This window comes from Apium graveolens, chromosome 9 (genome assembly GCF_009905375.1).
Source record: "Apium graveolens cultivar Ventura chromosome 9, ASM990537v1, whole genome shotgun sequence".
Lineage (NCBI taxonomy): Eukaryota > Viridiplantae > Streptophyta > Magnoliopsida > Apiales > Apiaceae > Apium > Apium graveolens.
Genome location: NC_133655.1, coordinates 24,346,302 through 24,366,982, shown reverse-complemented (window position 1 = coordinate 24,366,982; position 20,681 = coordinate 24,346,302). Strand labels below are relative to the sequence as shown.

Sequence of the window (20,681 nt, the reverse complement as noted above, 5' to 3'; positions counted from 1 at the left end):
ACAACGAAGAATGTAGCATATTTAGGTAAGAATTTAACCTTTAGTCAGTATACTGTTTTATTTAGGTACATTAACATAATACTAATTGTACAGACAATGAAGATAGTATATGTAGCATTCTGGCAGCAAATGTGGAAGTTTATGATTTCGGGCAAATTGTAAGTGTAGATTTTACAGCGTTCATTTATATAGTTTTAATCTTTTTATAATCTTCTGAAATTTTGATTTAGTGGTACTTCATCAGTGAGTGCCACCGAATTTTAAAGGTTTTTGTGGTAGAAGAATTCCAGATCACTTGAAGATATACTGTAAAACACATATATGGCGTGCTCGATATGATTCAGAAGTCGGTAAAATATGTGGTCTTGCTCGTTTCATGGAGTACTATGGCATTAAGATATATAACTTTGTTCTCTTTGATTATTATGGGGACGGAGTTTTTAATGTGAAGATATATAAGGAAGCTGCAGTTGAAATAAACTACCCGATAATACATCCAAATGAGTGGAAGAAGAATAAACCTGAATGGAAACAGGATGAATTCGTTGTCCTGTATGGAAATATTGAGTTTCAGAAATATATTGCTCGTTTAGTTTACGATGCAATTCTGAACAAAAGTGAATCTTACCTTATCCGCATAAATAGCACAGACTTGCAAGAAAATGCGATAGATCTAGTATGATAGATTTTGGAATTATTTTCATATCAGCACTTTTGTACTTGTTATAATAGCAATGATCATTTTTTTGGGATTTCCAGCCATCTTGTTGTTGAACAACACAGCAAGATCACCCCAAACAGTAACTTTGTGGGCATTACTATAAAATAGGTTTAAATATCATATATGTTAATAATCTATTAGCAATATGCGGTGTATATGCGTAATTACACTACTGACCAAATATACATATGCACATTACCTTGAATCACATATTCTAAACTTCACAATGTCCCTATCTCCGTATCGAGTATGAAGCTTGTTCAAACCTTCATACTCCTCCACAACTCCAATAATATCTGTTTAACACAAAATTTATTTACATAATATTAAAGTAGACTGTCTTATAATTGTAGGAGAATTGTTTTATATGAGTTAATTATGACAATATCGAGTTAAAAGAGTGCGTTATCAGACCTATTACAAATTCAGGCTACTGTTGAGGAAGACATTTATTTGCTTCTGCAAACAAATCTCCCATGTCTAAAAACTCAAACTTTTGCGAAGGGATCATGCCATCATCATCAGCAGTCCTCACAGTAGTGGAGCCTGTAAATCTGATGCAGAGCGTTGACTACACAGGCTTCAAGTTTCCAACAAGATCTTTAACAGCAAACTGGTCAAAAACATAGACACCGCCTTCCACAATTTTTGTGCTGAATCCATTCCAAATGTTATGATAGGCAAAGGCATGAACATGGTTATCCTAAATTTAAATAATTTAAATGACATAAATATATAATACTGGAAAAAAGGATTGACAGCAAATAACGCAAAGATGAATAAATTTAAAACATAAATCATCATCAAGGAGAATAAGATTGTAGCCTTTCAATGAGTTCGTCTCTAAAGTCATGTTAGCCCACATCCTGGTAACCCTGACCTTAATTTTCTAGTTAGTGCTTGCCTTGTCGAGATTGGATAGACGATCAAATGATTCCATTGAAAAAGATCACTATAAGAAGAGCAAGAAAAAAGTTTATTCAAAAATTTAATAACAACTCACCAGGTAAGATATTTATACATTCAATATTCTAAGAACTGTATAAATCTCTTAAAGAATTAAAGATCTTACAAAATGGTTGAACTCTTGAGAGAAAAAAAGGATGATGCTTAGCAAATGACAAAAATCCTGTAAAAATGTTGAAAATATATTTAACCAGCAAGGCGTTAGGGAGATTCCAACAATTTAGCTCGAAATTGATAGTGCAAATCTATTCCTTTAAATGAGAATTAGAGTAATATCCCGGTTTAATTTGCTGATAATTCTTAAGGTAAGTGTTTGATGTGATTATGACAACTAACCAACCTTATCATTTGGGTTTTTGCCAACAGAAAAAGGGAAAGCTGTAATCCAATTCCTAATAAAATATGTACAATATATAAACAATTAAAAAAATCTTCCTAATCAAACAGATTATACATATTTTCAATAGACAAAATAACTGGAGATTTATTGTTTATATTATGTTCATACACGGGTGCAGTAAAAAAAGTGTAACATTTTGGATGTTGAACTTACACCATTGATATATCAAACACAATAAATCCAGAGTTAAGAAGGAAATATAGAAAAATGTTACAGGAAGTTCTTATTACGTCATGTCAATTGTCTACACTTGGAAGATTGTAAAACACTTCCTCAAAAACTACATTATTTATAATATATGTGCTAATACCATCATCACTATCTATGAGAATATGGAGGCCTTCAGGTCGTGTCACTCTGGATATCGAAACATAAATATGTCTGTGCGAGAAAGCTGCTTTAGGAAGGTAAAGCTCAACAGTATCAAGTGATTGTCCTTGAATTTTGTTAATCGTCATGGCATAACATATTTGAATTGGAAACTGAACGCGTTTAAATTCAAACGGCCAGTTCGTGTCACTTGGAATCATCTCAATTCTAGGAATTAGATGTTTCGTTCCAACATGAGAGCCACACAAAATCTCACATTCAATATTGTTCTTCCTACAGGATTTCACAATCATTCTTGTACCATTGCATAATCCCATGATCTGGTTTAAGTTTCTCATAAGCATGATGACAACTCCTACCTTCAATTTTAACGCATGCTTAGGAATGCAAGGCATATTGATAGAGTTTAGATACTCAACTGGAAACGTGGATATGAAATCATTATAATCATCACCTGCATCATCAATTGAATCCTGACTCAGATAAGTGTAAACCATGCCAGGAATTTTTTCAAGTATCGTTGTATTAATCTCATCCACCACGATATTGGTAGGTGTGAGTATGGCCCTTGATCTGAGGTATTCATGTGAAGAGATATTTTGTATAAAATCTGGGTACGTCACTTCAAAAAGCTTCTGGATTGGATCTCCGGACGTATGAACGATATATTGATCAGGAATCTTTATTAACATTTCACCAGTGTCTGGACTTGGAGAAATATTGGTTTCTTTGCCATCACCGACAGCAAGCTGCCACTTGCTAAAGTCCGCAATGGTTTTGTTCTCCAAATCACTATTTCCTGCATTAAGCCGCATGTTTTGCTTTAATAAAAATACTTCACAGGATTCCCAAAGCTTGGATTTATTGAGGGTGGTGCAGACAACTTCAACCCTTGATGCTTTTGGAATGACAGGAAGTATCTGCCTAAAATCTCCACCAAAAATAATGGTTATACTACCAAATGGCTTTTTAGCTCTGCTTTTATCAATAGCAGACATAATATCTCTCAAGGATCGATCAACGTATTCAAAAGCATGACGATGTTGTATAGGAGCCTCGTCCCAAATTATTAAATCAGTTCGCTGAAGTAGCTCAGAAATATCAGTCCCGTGTCTTAAACCGGAAGAACAATTTTTATCAAGCTTGAGTGGAATATGAAAGCGGGTGTGTGTGGTTCTTCCACCAGGAAGCAACACGGCAGTTATACCACATGAGGCAATGAGAATCACAATCTTATGCTCTGATCGTAATCGACAACACAGTGTCTGCCACAAGAAAGTCTTTCTACACCCTCCACTTCCGTAAACAAAGAAAACACCACCTTTTTTCTGGTTGATATTGTCAAGAATGGAATCATAGACTATCTTCTGTTCATCATTGAGAAAACTATGATTTCTTGTGTGGATTCTCTTCATTTCTTCTGTATCATAGGATGTTTCCTCAAGAATTAGTCTATTCTCGGAGTTGGAAAAAAAGCATCTCCTGGATATGGCATATCTGGGAAGTTTCTAAGGCTTTTGCCAATATCATTCAACAATTTCTCTATCTCTGCAATAACATTAATAAAACTTGATAACATTAATCCAAATATGGAACATGTACAAAGCATTATTAACAGCTCATACCTGCAAGAGTGTAATTCTGGATCTCAATATCTGATAGACAAAGGTTTGGATTCCCAGTGAGATGTCGCCTCACAAGAAGAATATCATCTAACATGCATCCCCAATGAGCTTCCCAAAGGCTACGCGGATTAGAGATTGGACTGTATACTAAAATATTGACAAACATGGCACGTAATTATGGAGGCATGGATGTATGCACATTTTCACCTATAGCTTCGTGCCATTGCTGGTCGTTCTGGAGGATACCTAGCGCGGCCCAGGCTTCGTGAAAGGAGTTATAAACATGGTCGTTGACTGTCTTCAAATCATCAAAACATACAGCACCTTTAATCCTGAGCAGTAGCATGCGGAGATATAATAGTTCACCGCTAGATGAATGTACTTCAGCAAGCCTACCGATGACATAACCTCTTTTCCTCTGTTTCCAGATACCTGGTTGTGGATGCCATATAAACTTGCTTGGAAATTCTGAATAGGTTAAATTTGGGGCCTCTGCATATGTTTTATTTGCATCAAACCATGCTTCTAATTTGCTTTTCTTTGTTCCAGTATTGTCAAAAACTTCCTGTAGATTTTGTGAGCCTTTAAACGACACATGGTTGTCATTCGGTAGATGTATTGGTAATCGTTCAACGGAAGGCCACCGGGAATGGATGTCAAAACCAAATATCCTCCATGATGCTTCAGATGCACAAATATATCTTTCATCCAAGTATTGTTTGACTTTATCAAACGGCCGTTTCTCAGGAGTGATTGTGGTTGTGCACCCTTTTTTATTGTTTATTTTTTTCCTCAGACATATGGTGGCGGTATCATGTCCTTTTAAAAAATATTTGAACAGATATTTCAATGATCTGGAGCTGTTACAAATCTCCAAATTTGTGTGACATTGAAAACTTATTAGAAGATCTCGATTGTAGGGGACAACATACCGATTATCCAGGTCAATTCCCTTTTTCTTTACGGTAATTCTAGTTTTCCTCCTCTTATAGATGGGAAAGTCACAGTCGTCAAAGTATGTGTGAGAATTATACCTGTTAAAAAGGAAAGAATGATGTTTCAATTTAATTAAAATAAATCTAAAAGGAATGTTTTACTAAAAGGTGAAAAATTAAATGTTGTATTCTTTCAACAGTCTTTGGAAAATTAATTTAATGTAAAAGATGATGAATTACCTTTTTAGAAAATGTTTAATACAACGGCCTTTAACCATACACGGAGATTTGACACAGTCAGTGCCATATGGTTCGTGGATCATGAAATTCTTGACAGCTTCGTAACCAACTGGATCAATACTTGGGTCAGAAATTTCTGCAAAAACCATTTTATCTATTTGTTCAGTTGTTTTGGGATGATCGTTTGGATGCAACCATATTAGCATGTGAGCATGTGGCAATCCACGCTTTTGAAACTCTATGACGTGCATTACTGTAATATGAAATTGATGAAAATAATAAATAAAGCCTGAACATACATGTCATATTAAATTTAAATCATAAAAAAATTGTTAGAGGAAGAAATCCTGAAAATAGCATACCTCCAATACAACGTCCAAAGCAGTTTTTATTTTTTATTTGATCAAGAAGCTGGTCAACTTTCATTTTAAATACCCTTGCAACGACGTCGGGTGCGTCAACAACATCAACACCAGGTAGAAACTTTAACATCTTCTGAATTTGAGGCCATTTTGTGTTAGTGGTCATCGTAAGGAACAATGATGGGTGTCCAAGTGTTCGACAAATTGCCATTGCGTCCTTGAAATACTGGTTCATGTATCTTTTACTGCCAGTGAAGGAGGCCGGTAAAATTGTTGCCTTGCCAACATTTTCAGGATTGCTGTCACCCTTGTTTAGTGCATCTCGTATGTTGTGGTACATATCAGAACGAATTGTAGTCTGGTGACCTCTGATCCAGTCAAGTCTGTATTGCTCAATCGCAGTAAATGCGTCAACAATATATTGCTGCCATAAACGACCTCCCAGATGTGGAGTCAAATCTGAATATACATGAAATAATTTCGGAGAACATTAGAATAGTAGAAATAATTATTATATAAGTGTTCAAATTTAGGTCATAATTTTGAATATACCTTCTGAAGGCCGTATCATGAGTTTATAATTGTAATATTCTTTCATCGTGATGAATTCTCTCTCCCCCTTTTTATCCGGATCTTTATTTTTGATATTCTGACGTTGTTTATGATTTTTTTGATTTGGTCTGTTTAAAGGGATTTGACGGTAATATCCGATGTCTCCATGAGGAAAAAGAATAGGATACTGAAGCTGCATAAACCGTGGATCAGTTTCAAAAATTCTCTCCAATCCATTGGTTCTTGAATGGATTATTGTATCCCTGCATCCTTTAGCATACTCGTCAGTGACAATCAACCCGACAACTTCATTCGATGGACCAATATGGTTAGGTCGACCAGATGCGGAAGACGAAGATATTAGAACCAATCTAAATTCATCAACTGCATTATGACTAATTCTTTCACGTGCCATACGAAAACCTTTGACCAAGCGATTATGTTTATCCAACATTTCTAACAATGACTGAATGATATCTTCATCCACGGCATCGCGTCCTCCCTTAACGGCATTTATTCTGTTATATACTTCATCTTCAAGGTCATATATGTAGAGTTGACAGAATTTGGGGATCTCACCATCAAATGGTACAAAGCTTCCCATACTGTGGTAATTTACACCTTTTACCTTGAAACAGTAAAGAGCACCGCCACGATTGATACTACGATCAATTTGACCTCCGGTGGAAGACATGGCAAACATACAGTTGTACATTCTAATAATTTCCTTGAAATGCCTAAAACAGGATCCACCAGTAAGGAGTGAAGCGAAAGGCTCAGGAGGTTACTTTTCTTTCTCAAGAATTATCTGACCATTTTTACAACAAAGAGAGAAAGTTGGAGGCTTTTTGGTCGCACTTTTATTGTTTCTTTCATGATTCCACATGATGGCCTGACACTCTGAACAAATTCTATCAGGATCACCGACATCGAGGTACTCACTCCACTTAGTAACAATATTGTCAAATTCATGTACATAAACATCGTCACAATCACCTACAAAATTTGAAATTATTATGACTGTGGAACATCAGAGTAATTAAGAATGGAACTGAATTTAAGTTCATACAGGTAGATATACAATCACTGTCGTTGCTGTCACAATCTTCAACATTGTTAAATTCTCCTAATAAGTTCTTAGAACCTGAACTATCTCCTTGCTATCATAACTTTTTACGGAAGATGTATCATATGCCGAAGAACCTAGACTAATTTTACCACAGGATTTTTGGATTGTTATTTTACAGCGATATCATTGCTGGAACCTAAAGTTACTTGTGGTCGTTTAAATATAGTGGATGCGGGCAGTGCAAAAGTGACAGTACTCTTGGCACTTTGATTAGTTTTTGGAGCTGCCATATTTCGTTGTTCTCCTGCTACAATAACAACATTGTTAATAAGATCAACTCCTACTATCTTTATTTGCATAAATCGTAAGCATCTCTAATTTACAATTTTGATTTTGAAATGCACCTTCAAATCCCATGGGTCATAATTTATGAACGCATGGAGTATCAGGGGTTGCGCAAGTTTCTCCATTTATCTGTACACCTACATAATTGACCCAAAATTTATCAAATTATGCGATGAATTTAACAATTTAAAAATTATTTTTTGCCAATATAGCAATAAGACAACTATGGACAGCTGTAATAAAAAATAACTTTGGTTATGTTTTGACCTGATATTTGAGAACAGTATGAACGTGAAGTGTTTCCAGGTAGCGTGTATGGAGAATTATCGAGTAATTCTTTGTCACGCAGACTCTTTCCGCACAACCTATTTTTCTTTTACCTGGAGAAAAACATAACCAATTCAGCCAATATCATATATTTTTAAACACAAATTTTTCCAACTATGAGTCAAGTAAAATGTGCCTGATGTTTGAGAAGCATGTGAAGGTGACACAGTTCCCATAGGCTTGTGCAAAATGCTTTCGCTAAAAGTTGGATCATCCGTCAGTGTACTCAGGAATAATTTGTGTTCCTTAAAACTGCAGTTCTTTCGACGCACCCTCATTTGGTTTTTTTTTCCTGCAATTTCCAGTAAAGATATTTATATTATCAAACAGGATTCTTTAGTAAAAAAAAAACTGACCACACTTATTATTGTTTATCAGGTTGTTTCAGGTTTGGTTTTGCATTTGGTTTAGTATTGAGACAATATCCTTCTACGTAGTTTCTCAAAACTGGGTTGGAAATTACTGTCAACATGAACTTCATGGAGAGTTGACATTAACATCTGTCTGGTGGCTAATCTATCCTTATCATTGGATTGGTAATTACCGACAACTGGAACTGCATAATCAAAAGGTATATAAATTAAGAATATTCTAGCTATAAATGTAAACTTGGGAATTTACCATCCTTTGTCATTATTATTCCCAAGGAACTAACAATGAGATTTACAGAAGGGGGGTTGAATGTAAATCTCAAAACTTTTTCAAGTTTTGAGCAGTTTCAAAGGCTAAGTGTTTTGATGAACAGTTGTGTGTGAATTGTTTTGGGCAGGTGCAGACAGATATATATTCAAAACACAAATGTAAAGAACACAAAGGCTTTAAAAACTTTTCTGGTGGATTTGTTGTTCCACCAGAGATGTGTATTTCAGAAAATCTGTGATTTAAAAGAATTGATCACAGCTGCGTCCTAGTACAAACTAGATGATTTTCTCTCTATGTTTTTCTAAACAGCTCTGGAAAATTCACCATCTAATTACTAGCTGCAACTTGGTTTATATATCACCAAGTTTACAAGTGAAGATAAAAGTCCAAATATAATTAAAAAGATTCTTCACATGTTTCTTCTTCATTTCTCTATCCAATGCGATCTAGGATAATCTGTGAATCTTTGAATACTTCCTTGTTTGCACCAGAATGGAAATGCTGCATTTTCTTGATTCCTCCAAGAGGCTACCACATTCCAATTGTCTCTGTCAACCCATGTGCCTCTGTCAGCTTATAAATTATCACTGTCAACTGCTATTGAACTGAGCATCCGTTGAAGCTTTCATCCGTTAATGGCTTTATCCGTTGATGCATTAGCAGTTGAAGCTTTATCCGTTGATGCACTCATCCGTTGATGGATGTTATCCGTTGAAGCTTTAGAGACATCCGTTGAAGCTTTGTTTCTCATCCGTTGAAGGCCTTTAATTTATCAGTTGATACTACTTCACTTATACAAAATTACAAGGCATGAAATATTTACAATTAGCCCTCCTATTTGCATTTCCACTAGTAGTCAACATGACTTATAATTTCCCACAATCATCTAAGAATTATAACTTAAATACAGAAACTGAAATGTGCTACAATACTAAACTTATTTCTAAGTAAAGCTACTCCATCAACGGATAGCCAGAATGGTCTTATCCGTTGAGGCTACAAACACTAGATTTCTACTTAAGCGTTTTGTTTTAATTTATCATCAAACTAATACACATATTCCTAACAATCTCCCCCTATTTATGTCTACTGGAATTGTAGGCATAAATTTGGGTTTAACTTGATGATAACATAATACTTAACAAATATATGAACTGAAATCAAGTAGAAATTCAAAAGTGCTGCAAAAGTGTATGAACCGAGATAGAATTGAAGAATTACATTGTTACCAAGGATGCTCCTTTAGGCTGAGCAGATTATTTTCTTTTCCTTTGATCCCTTGTTTTCTTCCCTAGCCTCCTGTCATTTTCCTCTACTTGGAGTTGGAGTTGTCTGTAGAATTCAGCTTCATCTTCTTCACTAATGTCCAACTTAGATTGCATGTCCTTGAGAGTTTCATTACTGGCAATTTTAAGCTGGTCTTCAAGTCTGAAAAATCTTTTGACTCTTTTATTATCTTTGAACTCCATCAACCAATGAGGTGATTTATGAATTGTAATTCCATGCTCAGGTATGAGTAATGTTCTAGGCAAGAAATTAGACTCCCACCAGTCCTGGTAAAGCCAGAATCCCTTTTGATAGCTGAGTAGACTCTAACCAAGGTAGAATAGCCTTCATTCAGAATTCTTTGAAGAGGCCAAGTCCTTTCCTCACTTCCTTTATATTTGAACACTAGCCTTTCTGGGAGCTGTTTGTATGCACTTATTCCCCTTACTTCCTCCAGCTCATCCAGATAGAGTTCAATATTTGTAAACTCCTTTATGTCACAAATGTGAACATAATCATCCTTTGAGGCTTGTGGCTTAGGCTTAGGTTTATATTTCTGAGTGAATTTACTTGAGGTTAGGGGAGGTGTAGATTTGGATTTTCTTTTCAGTTTCTTTGGTGGTGGAGAGGTAGTTAGGAAGGTAGGAAAGTTGATGGTGTCCCAATCAATAGGTTCCACTTTTGGGATGATTGGTTCACCATGGACATTTATACTAGGATGAGCAACAAAAGGTTCAGGAATGGAAGGTAGTGGTTTAGATTTTAATTGGGTTTCTTCAGTGTCATCTCCACTCTTCCTTTTTGCATTGGCCTTCCTTCTGTTCCCTTTCTGCCATTCCTTTCTTTCCTCTACACTCTCACCAACCACATTCCCCATATCCACATTTCTGCTTTCAATCTTGTCTTTTTCACTCTTGTCTTCAATCTTCTTCTTTTCTTCATCCTGACTTGACTTTAGCTGTTTTTCAAGCTTTGCTTGTGCTCTTTTGTCAGCCTTCAGCTTTTTAGCTTCTTCCTTTAACCTCATGGTTTCTTCCCTCTTGGCTTTAGAGAACTTGGGATGTCCTTGCATCACACAGATACTCTTTCCCTCTCTATAAATGATAGCCATATTCATTCTTTCCACTACATCATTGGTCTCTTTGTGCTTTATGATGCTGCTACCCAAAACTTTGCCTTCATCAGGTTTTGGAAGAGGAAAATCTACTTCTTTTGATTGACTAAAGTTTAGAGGGTTCTTTGTAGAGTCCCTATTGAATCTAGTGGATGGCTTGAGTACCATGAGTTTCAAATTCCTGAAGGAAGTTTCTCCACCCTTATTCCTCCTTACTGGCTTGTGCTCCATAATGATTGGCTCAACCTTTGTGTTATGTTTCACAGATAATGATTTTGAAGTTTTAGAGCCAAACACTTGTTGCATCCTTTCATCAATTCTTTTTCTTTGCCCCTTCACCTTCATCTCAGCTGCTTCTAGCTGGATTAGATCAATTTCATCAAGCTTTCCTTTGATTTGAAGTGTTGGAGAAGTAGTGATGGCAGAACTAGCACTTTGGATATTTGGATATTTGTAGATGGTTCCCCTCCCCCTTCTTTATTCTCCCCCTTTTTGTTATCATCAAGGAGAGGAGTCAAGCCTTGTGCTTTAGCCAGTTCCATGAGTAGACTTGTCTGAGACTGTTGATTTTGAAGAATGGTGACCACAGAGTTTTCAATGACATGAACTCTGTCCTCCAACTTGGCCATCCTCTTTTCAGCATCTGATTCTCTTCTTAGTCTCAGTAACAAGTCCTGCATGGTACCATAGGGCATGACTGAATCTAGCTTCTCAGAATTGTAGGACTTTAAGTCAGCTATATCCTTCTTGAGTTCATCCACACTCAGATTCTGCCTTAATTGCTGTAGCTTCATGAGATGTAGAGAATCTAGGTGGGATTGAAGAAGAGCCTTGGTACCAGCATTGGAGGTGTTCTGAATGGCTCTTTGGATTGACATGATTTGTTTGACTAAGGAGACATTGAATTGTCCTGGTGTTGACTCCTTTGTCAATGCCCATTCAGGTAAGTCTGGAATAGAACTTGGGCCTTCATCTCCCCCTAAGTTCATGCTTCCATCAAATGAAACAGAGTCATCATCATTAGAATTTACTCCAAATTCTTCAGATGGCTCACCAGCTGTAGAAGGCATCAAGTTGACAGCAGCTTTATCCCTTTGTAGAGATTCTGAAGTATGTACTAGATTTAAGGTCCTTTCTGCCTCCTCATTTCCCTGAGTAGCCAACAATTGATAGGCTGACACAGGATGAGTAAAAGTGTCAGCATCCAAAGAAATGTTATCAATTACAGCCTTATAATGTTGCTGAAATTGTCTTTTCTTTTCAGCATCATCCACAATCATTGACTCATTAGCAATGGCTGGATCCACCCTTATACCTTATGTACCTGCTTTTCTCTCAATTTCTCTCTTTTCTTGCATCAGGGGCTCCCCCTGGCTCACATTCCTCACACCCTCACCCTCACCTACTAAGGTGGCACTCCTCTCACTTTCTTTTGCCATGCTGGAAGAAATAGCATGCATATTTAGACTCTCAAGCTCTCCTTTTTCCTGGGAGCAACCCAACCTCTCACTCAAATTTTCACTCCCTTCCCTCAAACCTAGAAGTGATTGTACAGTAACCATGTCTTCTACACTTGGAATTGATTCAGTTATTTGTGTAGAGACTATCAACGGATAGGGAGTATCCGTTGAAGTAGGAACTGATGGTATCAACGGATAACTGCTGTTAAGCTTATCCGTCGAAGAACAACCACTTGTCAACAGATGAGGAATATCCGTTGAAGAAGGAAAAGAAGTAGAAATTAAAATTGACATAATTGTTGAATCTGTGTAGATTGATTTTAATTTAGGTGACACGGATTCTTCAACTAAGTCTGAAAGAATTGGCTGATGATCCAACAAATCATCTAATAGATGATGATCATCAGTATTTGAGTGGGGCTCCTCCCTGAGTTGTAAAGAGGGAGAATCAGGAATTGATGTGAATATCATGTCCACATCCAGAGATGGTGATGGAGAATTTGATAATTGATGTGTGTCAATTTTGAGAGAATGGGGTTGTGACTCCACATTTGTTGGAGTCACATCAAGCTGAATTTGAGAAGGCATAGATACAGGTGGGTGTATCTGTGCAGTGTGTGCACCCTGTGTGGAAACTAAGGTTTCGATCCTCTTTCTTCTTGTAAAAACTTTTACAGGAGAGTGTGTGGCTTCAGTGTCCCTCCCTCTTTTGTTCAGTATCCCTGGTTGGGGACTATTTTCAATAGCTACACCCTTTTGGGAGGATGCAACTAGGGATGAATTTGAATCCTTTCCAACCACCACAGTCTTTTGAGAAACTATGGCTTGGCTAGCTGGGGTACCACTCACCTCTCCTACCTTATCCTGGGGGGGTTCTTGATGTTCAGAAACTAGCATATAGAGCATAATAACTAGAGATGAAGTTATTGCATCAAAATTACTAATTTTCCCAGAGAAAACCTTGATAAAGGCATCACCAAGAAAACTCCATTCTTTCCTAAGGCCTTTTCTTCTAATACTCCCTAAACTAGCAGAATCAAAAGAATAGCCTATGGAATCTAACATGCTAGATACATCATTATCAGTGTATGGTGCCATGGCATTGTTCTCAGGTAGTTTGAAACATGACTGTATATCATCACAGTTAATACAGTAATCTTTACCTTTGAGAGTGAAAGAGATGGTCATATCAATGGGGTTGAACTCCGCAGTTGTCCAAATCTCCTCAATTACCTCACAGTAAATAGTTGGGGCTTCCAGCATTGCATAGCTTAGTTTGCAATTTTTGATGAAGTCCATCATCTTGTGATAATCTGAGTGGGCTTCATTCTTTTCCACCAAAGCTACGAAATTGTTTTTCTCATAGAGAAATCCAGACTGGGACATTATCTTTACTACCGGTGCCATTGTAGTGGGTAGAGGTTGCAGAGAAAAGTTGAGAGTTTTGGGAGAGAAAGAGAGTAAAAGCTTTTGAAAAATTGCACGAAAGCGTAAAGTGAAAATAAGAATTCAAGGGGCTTTTATACTTTCTCTAATTAAAACGTAAGGAGAATGATTAAACAATATTTTTAAGTAAATTACAGCCGTTTGAGAATAAAGAAAACTATATGAATTCTAAAAACTGCCTTTAATACAGATACATACAACTGTGTATATATATATGTATCAACGGTTAAGTAAAAGAATCAACGGTTGTGACTTACTTAAAACAACTGATGTGACACTTCAACGAATGAGGTAAACAGTTATCCGTTGAAGATTAACACAGTTTTATCCGTTGAAGGATAAAATTACCAGAAATGTATTTGTCTTTCAACGGATAGTGAACATCCATTGATAGAACAATTTTGGCTTTCAACGGATAGGGAATATCCATTGATAGAATAATCTTTACTTAAAGCCAACTTTGTTCTTGCAACAAATTCATTTCAGGCTTCAAAACAAATTATAATAAGGACATGAATTTATGAATAATTAAGCATACCTAGCTCACTTACTAATCTTGCGAATGTTGATTCATCAAGTGGCTTGGTAAATATGTCTGCAATCTGCTTTTCACTTGGAACAAAATGAAGTTCCACCGTACCATTCATCACATGTTCCTTTATGAAGTGGTACTTGATGTCAATGTGCTTGGTTCTTGAGTGCTGCACTGGATTTTCAGTAATGGCAATGGCACTTGTGTTGTCACAGAATATAGGAATTTTGTCAACAGTTAGCTCATAGTCAAATAGTTGATTTCTCATCCACAGTATCTGTGCACAGCAACTACCAGCAGCAATGTACTCAGCTTCAGCTGTTGATGTAGAAACAAAATTTTGCTTCTTGCTGAACCATGACACAAGCTTATTCCCTAGAAATTGACAGGTGCCAATTGTACTTTTCCTGTCTATTTTGCAACCTGCATAATCTGCATCTGAGTAGCCAATTAGATCAAAACCAGACTCTCTAGGGTACCAAATTCCTAGATTTGGTGTCCCTTTGAGATATCTGAAATTTTTTTTAATAGCCACTAAGTGAGATTCTTTAGGGTCAGCTTGATATCTAGCACAGAGACATGTAGAAAATATTATATCAGGTCTACTAGTAGTTAAATATAGAAGTGAGCCAACCATGCCTCTATAACTTGTAATATCCACAGGCTTTTCAGCCTTGTTTAATTCAAGCTTGGTGGCAGTGGCCATGGGAGTTTTTGTAGATGAACAATCCATTAAGTCAAACTTCTTTAAAAGATCATAAATATATTTGGTTTGACTAATGAAAATTCCACCACTAACTTGTTTAACTTGTAAACCAAGAAAGTAAGTTAGCTCTCCCATCATGCTCATTTCATATTTACTTTGCATTAACTTAGCAAACTTTTTACAAAGCTTATCATCTGTAGAACCAAATATAATATCATCTACATAGATTTGAACAAGTATTGTAGAGCCATTAACATTTCTAAAGAAAAGAGTTTTATCAACAGTACCTCTTGTGAAGTAATTATCTAGAAGAAATTTTGACAAAGTCTCATACCAGGCTCTAGGTGCTTGCTTTAGTCCATAGAGTGCTTTCTACAGATAATACACATAGTCTGGAAAATTTGGATCTTCAAATCCTGGAGGTTGGCTTACATAAACTTCTTCCTCCAATTCTCCATTTAGAAATGCACTCTTGACATTTATTTGATAGACTTTGAAATTGGCATGGGCTGCATAGGTTAGAAAGATTCCGATGGCTTCAATTTTTGCAACTGGAGCAAATGTCTTATCAAAATCTATTCCCTCTTGTTGAGTATAGCCCTTGGCAACCAATCTGGCTTTATTCCTTATGACAATGCCATTTTCATCCATCTTGTTCCTGAATACCCATTTTGTGTCAATAGAGCTCTTGTTCTTTGGCTTGGGTACCAGCTTCCATACCTTGTTCCTCTCAAATTGGTTTAGCTCCTCTTGCATTGCTAAAATCAAATCTGGATCCAATAGAGCTTCTTCCACTCTCTTAGGTTCCTCCTGTGATAGAAAACTACTGTATAGACATTCATCTTGAGTAGCCCTTCTAGTCTGCACCTTAGATGTTGCATCACCAATGATCAATTCAAAAGGATGATTCTTGGTCCATTTCCTTTGAGGTGGTAGATTAGCTCTAGATGAGGTTGCCTCAGTATTGTCATGATGTGAGATAGAGTGTTGATTGGTTGAAACTCCCCCTGAGTTACTGATCCTTTGAAAGGAACTGGGAGTTCTATCAACTGATGAAGTGAATTGATTATCCGTTGATAGACTATGATCAACGGATGCTTCATTATGTACTTCAACGGATGATGCACTTTGTCTTTCAATGGATGCTGCATTACTTCTATCAACGGATGCTAAATTATAACTTTCAACTGATGCAGCATTTTGTGCATTATCCAAAGGCAGATTTTGAATTCTTTTCGAGGTGCCTTCTCTATCATTCTCATCTTCACTATCATCACAATATATCTCAATGTTGTCAAATTTGAGTTCTTTATGATGTCCCTCATCTGTTAGTCCATCGATCATTTTATCATCAAACACAACATGCACAGATTCCATGACAATGTTGGTTCTTAGATTGTAGACCCTATATGATTTTCCAGCAGAATAACCAACAAATATTCCTTCATCAGCCTTTGCATCAAACTTCTCTTTGTGATTAGGTTGATTCCTTAGAATGTAGCATTTGCAACCAAAGACATGAAGAAAGTTTAAAGTTGGTTTTCTTATCTTGAACAATTGATAGGGAGTCATGCCTTTTGCCTGATTGATTAGAGAGATATTCTGAGTGTAACATGCACAGTTAACAGCCTTAGCCCAAAAGTATGTTGGGAGTTTTGACTCTTCAAGCATTGTTCTTGCAACTTCAATTAGTGATCTATTTTTCCTTTCCACCACACCATTCTGTTGTGGAGTCCTTGGAGCTGAGAACTCATGAATGATCCCATTTTCTTCACAGAACAACCTCATGGTAGAATTCCTGAACTCAGTTCCATTGTCACTCCTGACATTCCTTACTTTGAAATCTGGATTATTGTTGACTTGCTTGATGTGATTGATAATGATTTCACTAGCTTCATCCTTTGATTCAAGAAAGTAGGTCCATAAAAACTTTGAAAAATCATCTAAAATCACTAGGCAATATCTTTTCCTTGAAATTGATAATACATTGACTGGTCCAAAAAGATCCATGTGTAGCAGTTGTAATGGTTCATCAATTGCTGATTCAAGCTTCTTACTAAATGATGCTCTCTTTTGCTTTCCTTTCTGACAAGCATCACACAGTCCATCTCTTGAGAATTCCACTAGAGGCATTCCTCTAACTAAGTCCTTTTTGACTAGATCATTCATTGTCTTGAAATTCAAATGGGACAGCTTCTTGTGCCATAGCCAACTTTCATCTAGACTTGCTTTGCTGAAAAGACAAGTAATTGAATCTGCATCTGTAGAGTTGAAGTCAGCCAAGTACACATTCCCTTTTCTAACTCCAGTTAGAACCACTTTGTTGTCCTTCTTACTTGTGACAACACAGGCTTCAGAGTTGAAGGAAACAGTATTCCCTCTGTCACATAGTTGACTGATGCTCAATAGATTGTGTTTGAGACCATCAACTAATGCAACTTCATCAATGATGATATTTTCTTTTGAGATCAAGCCATATCCCATAGTGAACCCTTTATTGTCATCTCCAAAGGTTATGCTAGGGCCAGCTCTCTCCTTGAACTCTGTGAGCAGGGTGAAATCTCCTGTCATGTGCCTTGAACAACCACTGTCCAAGTACCATAGATTCCTTCTTTTTCCCTGCACACAACAAAATCAAATTAAGTTGATTTTGGTACCCAAGTTTCCTTGGGTCCATCTTTGTTAGTCTTTTTCCTAGACTTCATACCTCCTGCATCTTTTGACTTAGATAACATTAGGTCAACCTTGGTCTCAGATGTAGTTGGTTGAAGTGTAGGGTTAGTCACATAATTATTTAGCACATTTGGTTGAATTTGATAAGGCATAGATTGTGCAAACATATTATTCCACATAGGCATGTTGTATGGCATTTGAGGTATACTGAATGCAGCAAAGTAAGGATTATTAACATATGACATGTTTGCAAAATGTGCATGAGGATTCTGTTGAGACATAATAGGCATAGCATGCAGAGGTGACATAGACATATTAGGCATGGAAGGAGTTAAAGGCATGGGAGCATTCTTAACAGACTTGCAGTTAGCAGATAGATGATTAACACTTTTGCAATGTACACAACTTTTTCTAGAAGCATACTTATCAGGTGTGTAATTGTTGTGTTTGTTAATCCCTACCTTCCCATTTCTATTAGATTTCCTTTTAGTTTCCTTTTTATCCTCAACCATCTTAAGCCTATTTTTCAACTGATCTAAAGTCATGTGTCCTATATTCACCTTACCGGTATCTTTGGATGTGCTAGCTTCTTCTTTGACAAAGTTCTTGGAAGTTGAACCAAACTTCTTATTGAGATTTTTCAAATTGTTCTTTTTAAAATCACTTGCCTGTTTTGATTGATGAGCCTTCAACGGATGCTCCTTTTCTTCCTTCAACGGATAACTTTCATCATCCGTTGATTCCACATCCGTTGACAATCCATCAATTAATTCTACTTCCTTTTTGTTTTTCTTCCAGGCATTCTCACAGAGTGATTCAATTCCCTGAACCTTGACAATCTGAGCACTAACATCCCTAGATATTTTCCAGGCCTTGATTACATCTTGTTCAAGTTCTAATTGTTTAGAAAGAATTTCTACTTTCTTAACAGATTCTTCTAGTTCACTCTCAACAGATAAGCATTTGATTTTAATCTTTTCAAGCTCAATTACCTTACCCTCTAACACAACATTCCTATCACTTAAAAACAAATTATTCTCTTTAATTCTTATGTTTTGTTTAGCTAGTGATTTAAGGGAAACACGCAAATGATATAATTCATTGGACATATCATTTATAGCTTCATTGCATTCAATCTTAGAAAGCTGAGAGAGGTCAGTAGTAATTACTTGGTTGCTTGATGAACTAGTTTTATTTTCATCAGAATTAGCCATCAGGGCTAGGTTGACATATTCCATATCATCATCTTCATTGGCTCCATCCGCTGCCCAGTCATCCTGAGTCAGAAAAGCTCTTTCCTTTTATTTGAGCAAATCGAAATATTTCTTTTTGTAATCCACTTGCTCAAATTTCTTCTTATCAGAGGTTGGCTTTCTGCACTCATTTTCAAAGTGTCCACTTATGCCACAGTTATAACATTTGAACTTAGATTTGTCCACCATGTTCTTGTTTGACTTAGTGAATTTAGCATTTTTCTTGAATTTCATCTTTGCAAACCTCCTGGACAGAAAAGCCAGATATTCATCAACATCATCAGAGTCATCTTGACTGGAACTATCTTCAACCTCAGCAACTTGCTCCTTTCCCTTGCTTGATTCTGATTTGCTTGTGCCAATTTTGAGACTTGGCATTGTCTTTTCTTCATTCCCGACTTCAGTCTTCTCATTGTCAGCTACAAGTTCAACTGATCCGCCTTTTCTCTTTCCCTTTTCCAACAGCTCATCTTGCTCCATCTCAAGTTCATAGGTCTTCAAAATTCCATATAATCTTTCAAGTGTGAAGTCCTTATAATCTTGAGAATTCCTTAATAAAACAGTCATAGGCTTCCATTCCTTTGGTAGAGACCTCAGAAATTTTAAGTTGGAATCCTTGACTTGGTACACTCTGCCATACAGCTTCAATCCATTCAACTGTTTCTGAAATCTGTTGAAGGTATCATTCAGTGATTCTCCTTCTTAAAAATGAAAATATTCATACTGTTGAATGAGAAGCTGCATTTTGTTTTCTCTAACTTGTTCAGTACCTTCACAGATAAGTTGCACAGTATCCCAAATTTCCTTAGCAGTTTGGCTGTTAATGACATTATCAAACATATCTTGATCTAGGCCATTAAACAGAATGTTCATGGCTTTCTTGTCCTTGTGAACTTCTTCAATATCTTCATCAGTCCATTCTGCTTTTGGCTTGGGAATAGACTGTCCAATAGCAACTGTGGCAGTTGCAGCTGTGGCCACCTTGTGAGGGATGTGAGGACCGTTTTCAATGCAGTTGATGTAGCTTTCATCTTGAGAGAGAAGATGTAGATGCATCTTCACTTTCCAGTGATGATAATTATCTCTTTCTAGGATTGGAATCTTTACACCAATATCCTTCTTACTCATGATGTTAGTAGAATAGATCTTTAAACTCTTTGTAAGTTAAGAGCTTGCTCTTATACCAATTGTTATTCCCAAGGAACTAACAATGAGATTTACAGAAGCGGGGTTGAATGTAAATCTCAAAACTTTTTCAAGTTTTGAGCAGTTTCAAAGGCAAAGTATTTTGATGAATAGTTGTGTGTGAATTGCTTTGGGCAGGTGCAGACAGATATATATTCAAAACACAAATGTAAAGAACACAAAGGCTTTAAAACGTTTCTGGTGGATTTGTTGTTCCACCAGAGATGTGTATTTCAGAAAATCTGTGATTCAAAAGAATTGATTACAGCTGCGTCCTAGTACAAACTAGATGATTTTCTCTCTATGTTTTTCTAAACAACTCTAGAAAATTCACCATCTAATTACTAGCTGCAACTTGGTTTATATATCACTAAGTTTACAAGTGAAGAGAAAAGTACAAATACAATTAAAAAGATTCTTCACATATTTCTTCTTCATTTCTCTATCCAATACGATCTAGGATAATCTGTGAATCTTTGAATACTTCCTTGTTTGCACCAGAATGGAAATGCTGTATTTTCTTGATTCCTCC

General features: G+C 36.5%; 2 protein-coding genes across 2 annotated transcripts; both read right to left on the bottom strand.

The window, feature by feature from the left end:
* Positions 1 to 700: 700 nt before the first annotated feature.
* LOC141685132 (uncharacterized) lies at positions 701 to 3,832 on the bottom strand. The gene is made up of 3 exons (XM_074490254.1): positions 2,398 to 3,832; positions 921 to 1,017; positions 701 to 818 (listed from the first exon to the last, which is right to left on the bottom strand). The coding sequence occupies exons 1-3, from the start codon at positions 3,830 to 3,832 to the stop codon at positions 701 to 703; spliced, it is 1,650 nt and encodes a 549-aa protein (XP_074346355.1).
* Positions 3,833 to 3,864: 32 nt separating this feature from the next.
* LOC141685131 (uncharacterized) lies at positions 3,865 to 6,846 on the bottom strand. Its single transcript, XM_074490253.1, has 6 exons — positions 6,132 to 6,846; positions 5,580 to 6,038; positions 5,218 to 5,506; positions 4,289 to 5,076; positions 4,043 to 4,189; positions 3,865 to 3,965 (listed from the first exon to the last, which is right to left on the bottom strand). The coding sequence occupies exons 1-6, from the start codon at positions 6,844 to 6,846 to the stop codon at positions 3,865 to 3,867; spliced, it is 2,499 nt and encodes an 832-aa protein (XP_074346354.1).
* Between the last annotated feature and the right edge of the window lie 13,835 nt (positions 6,847 to 20,681).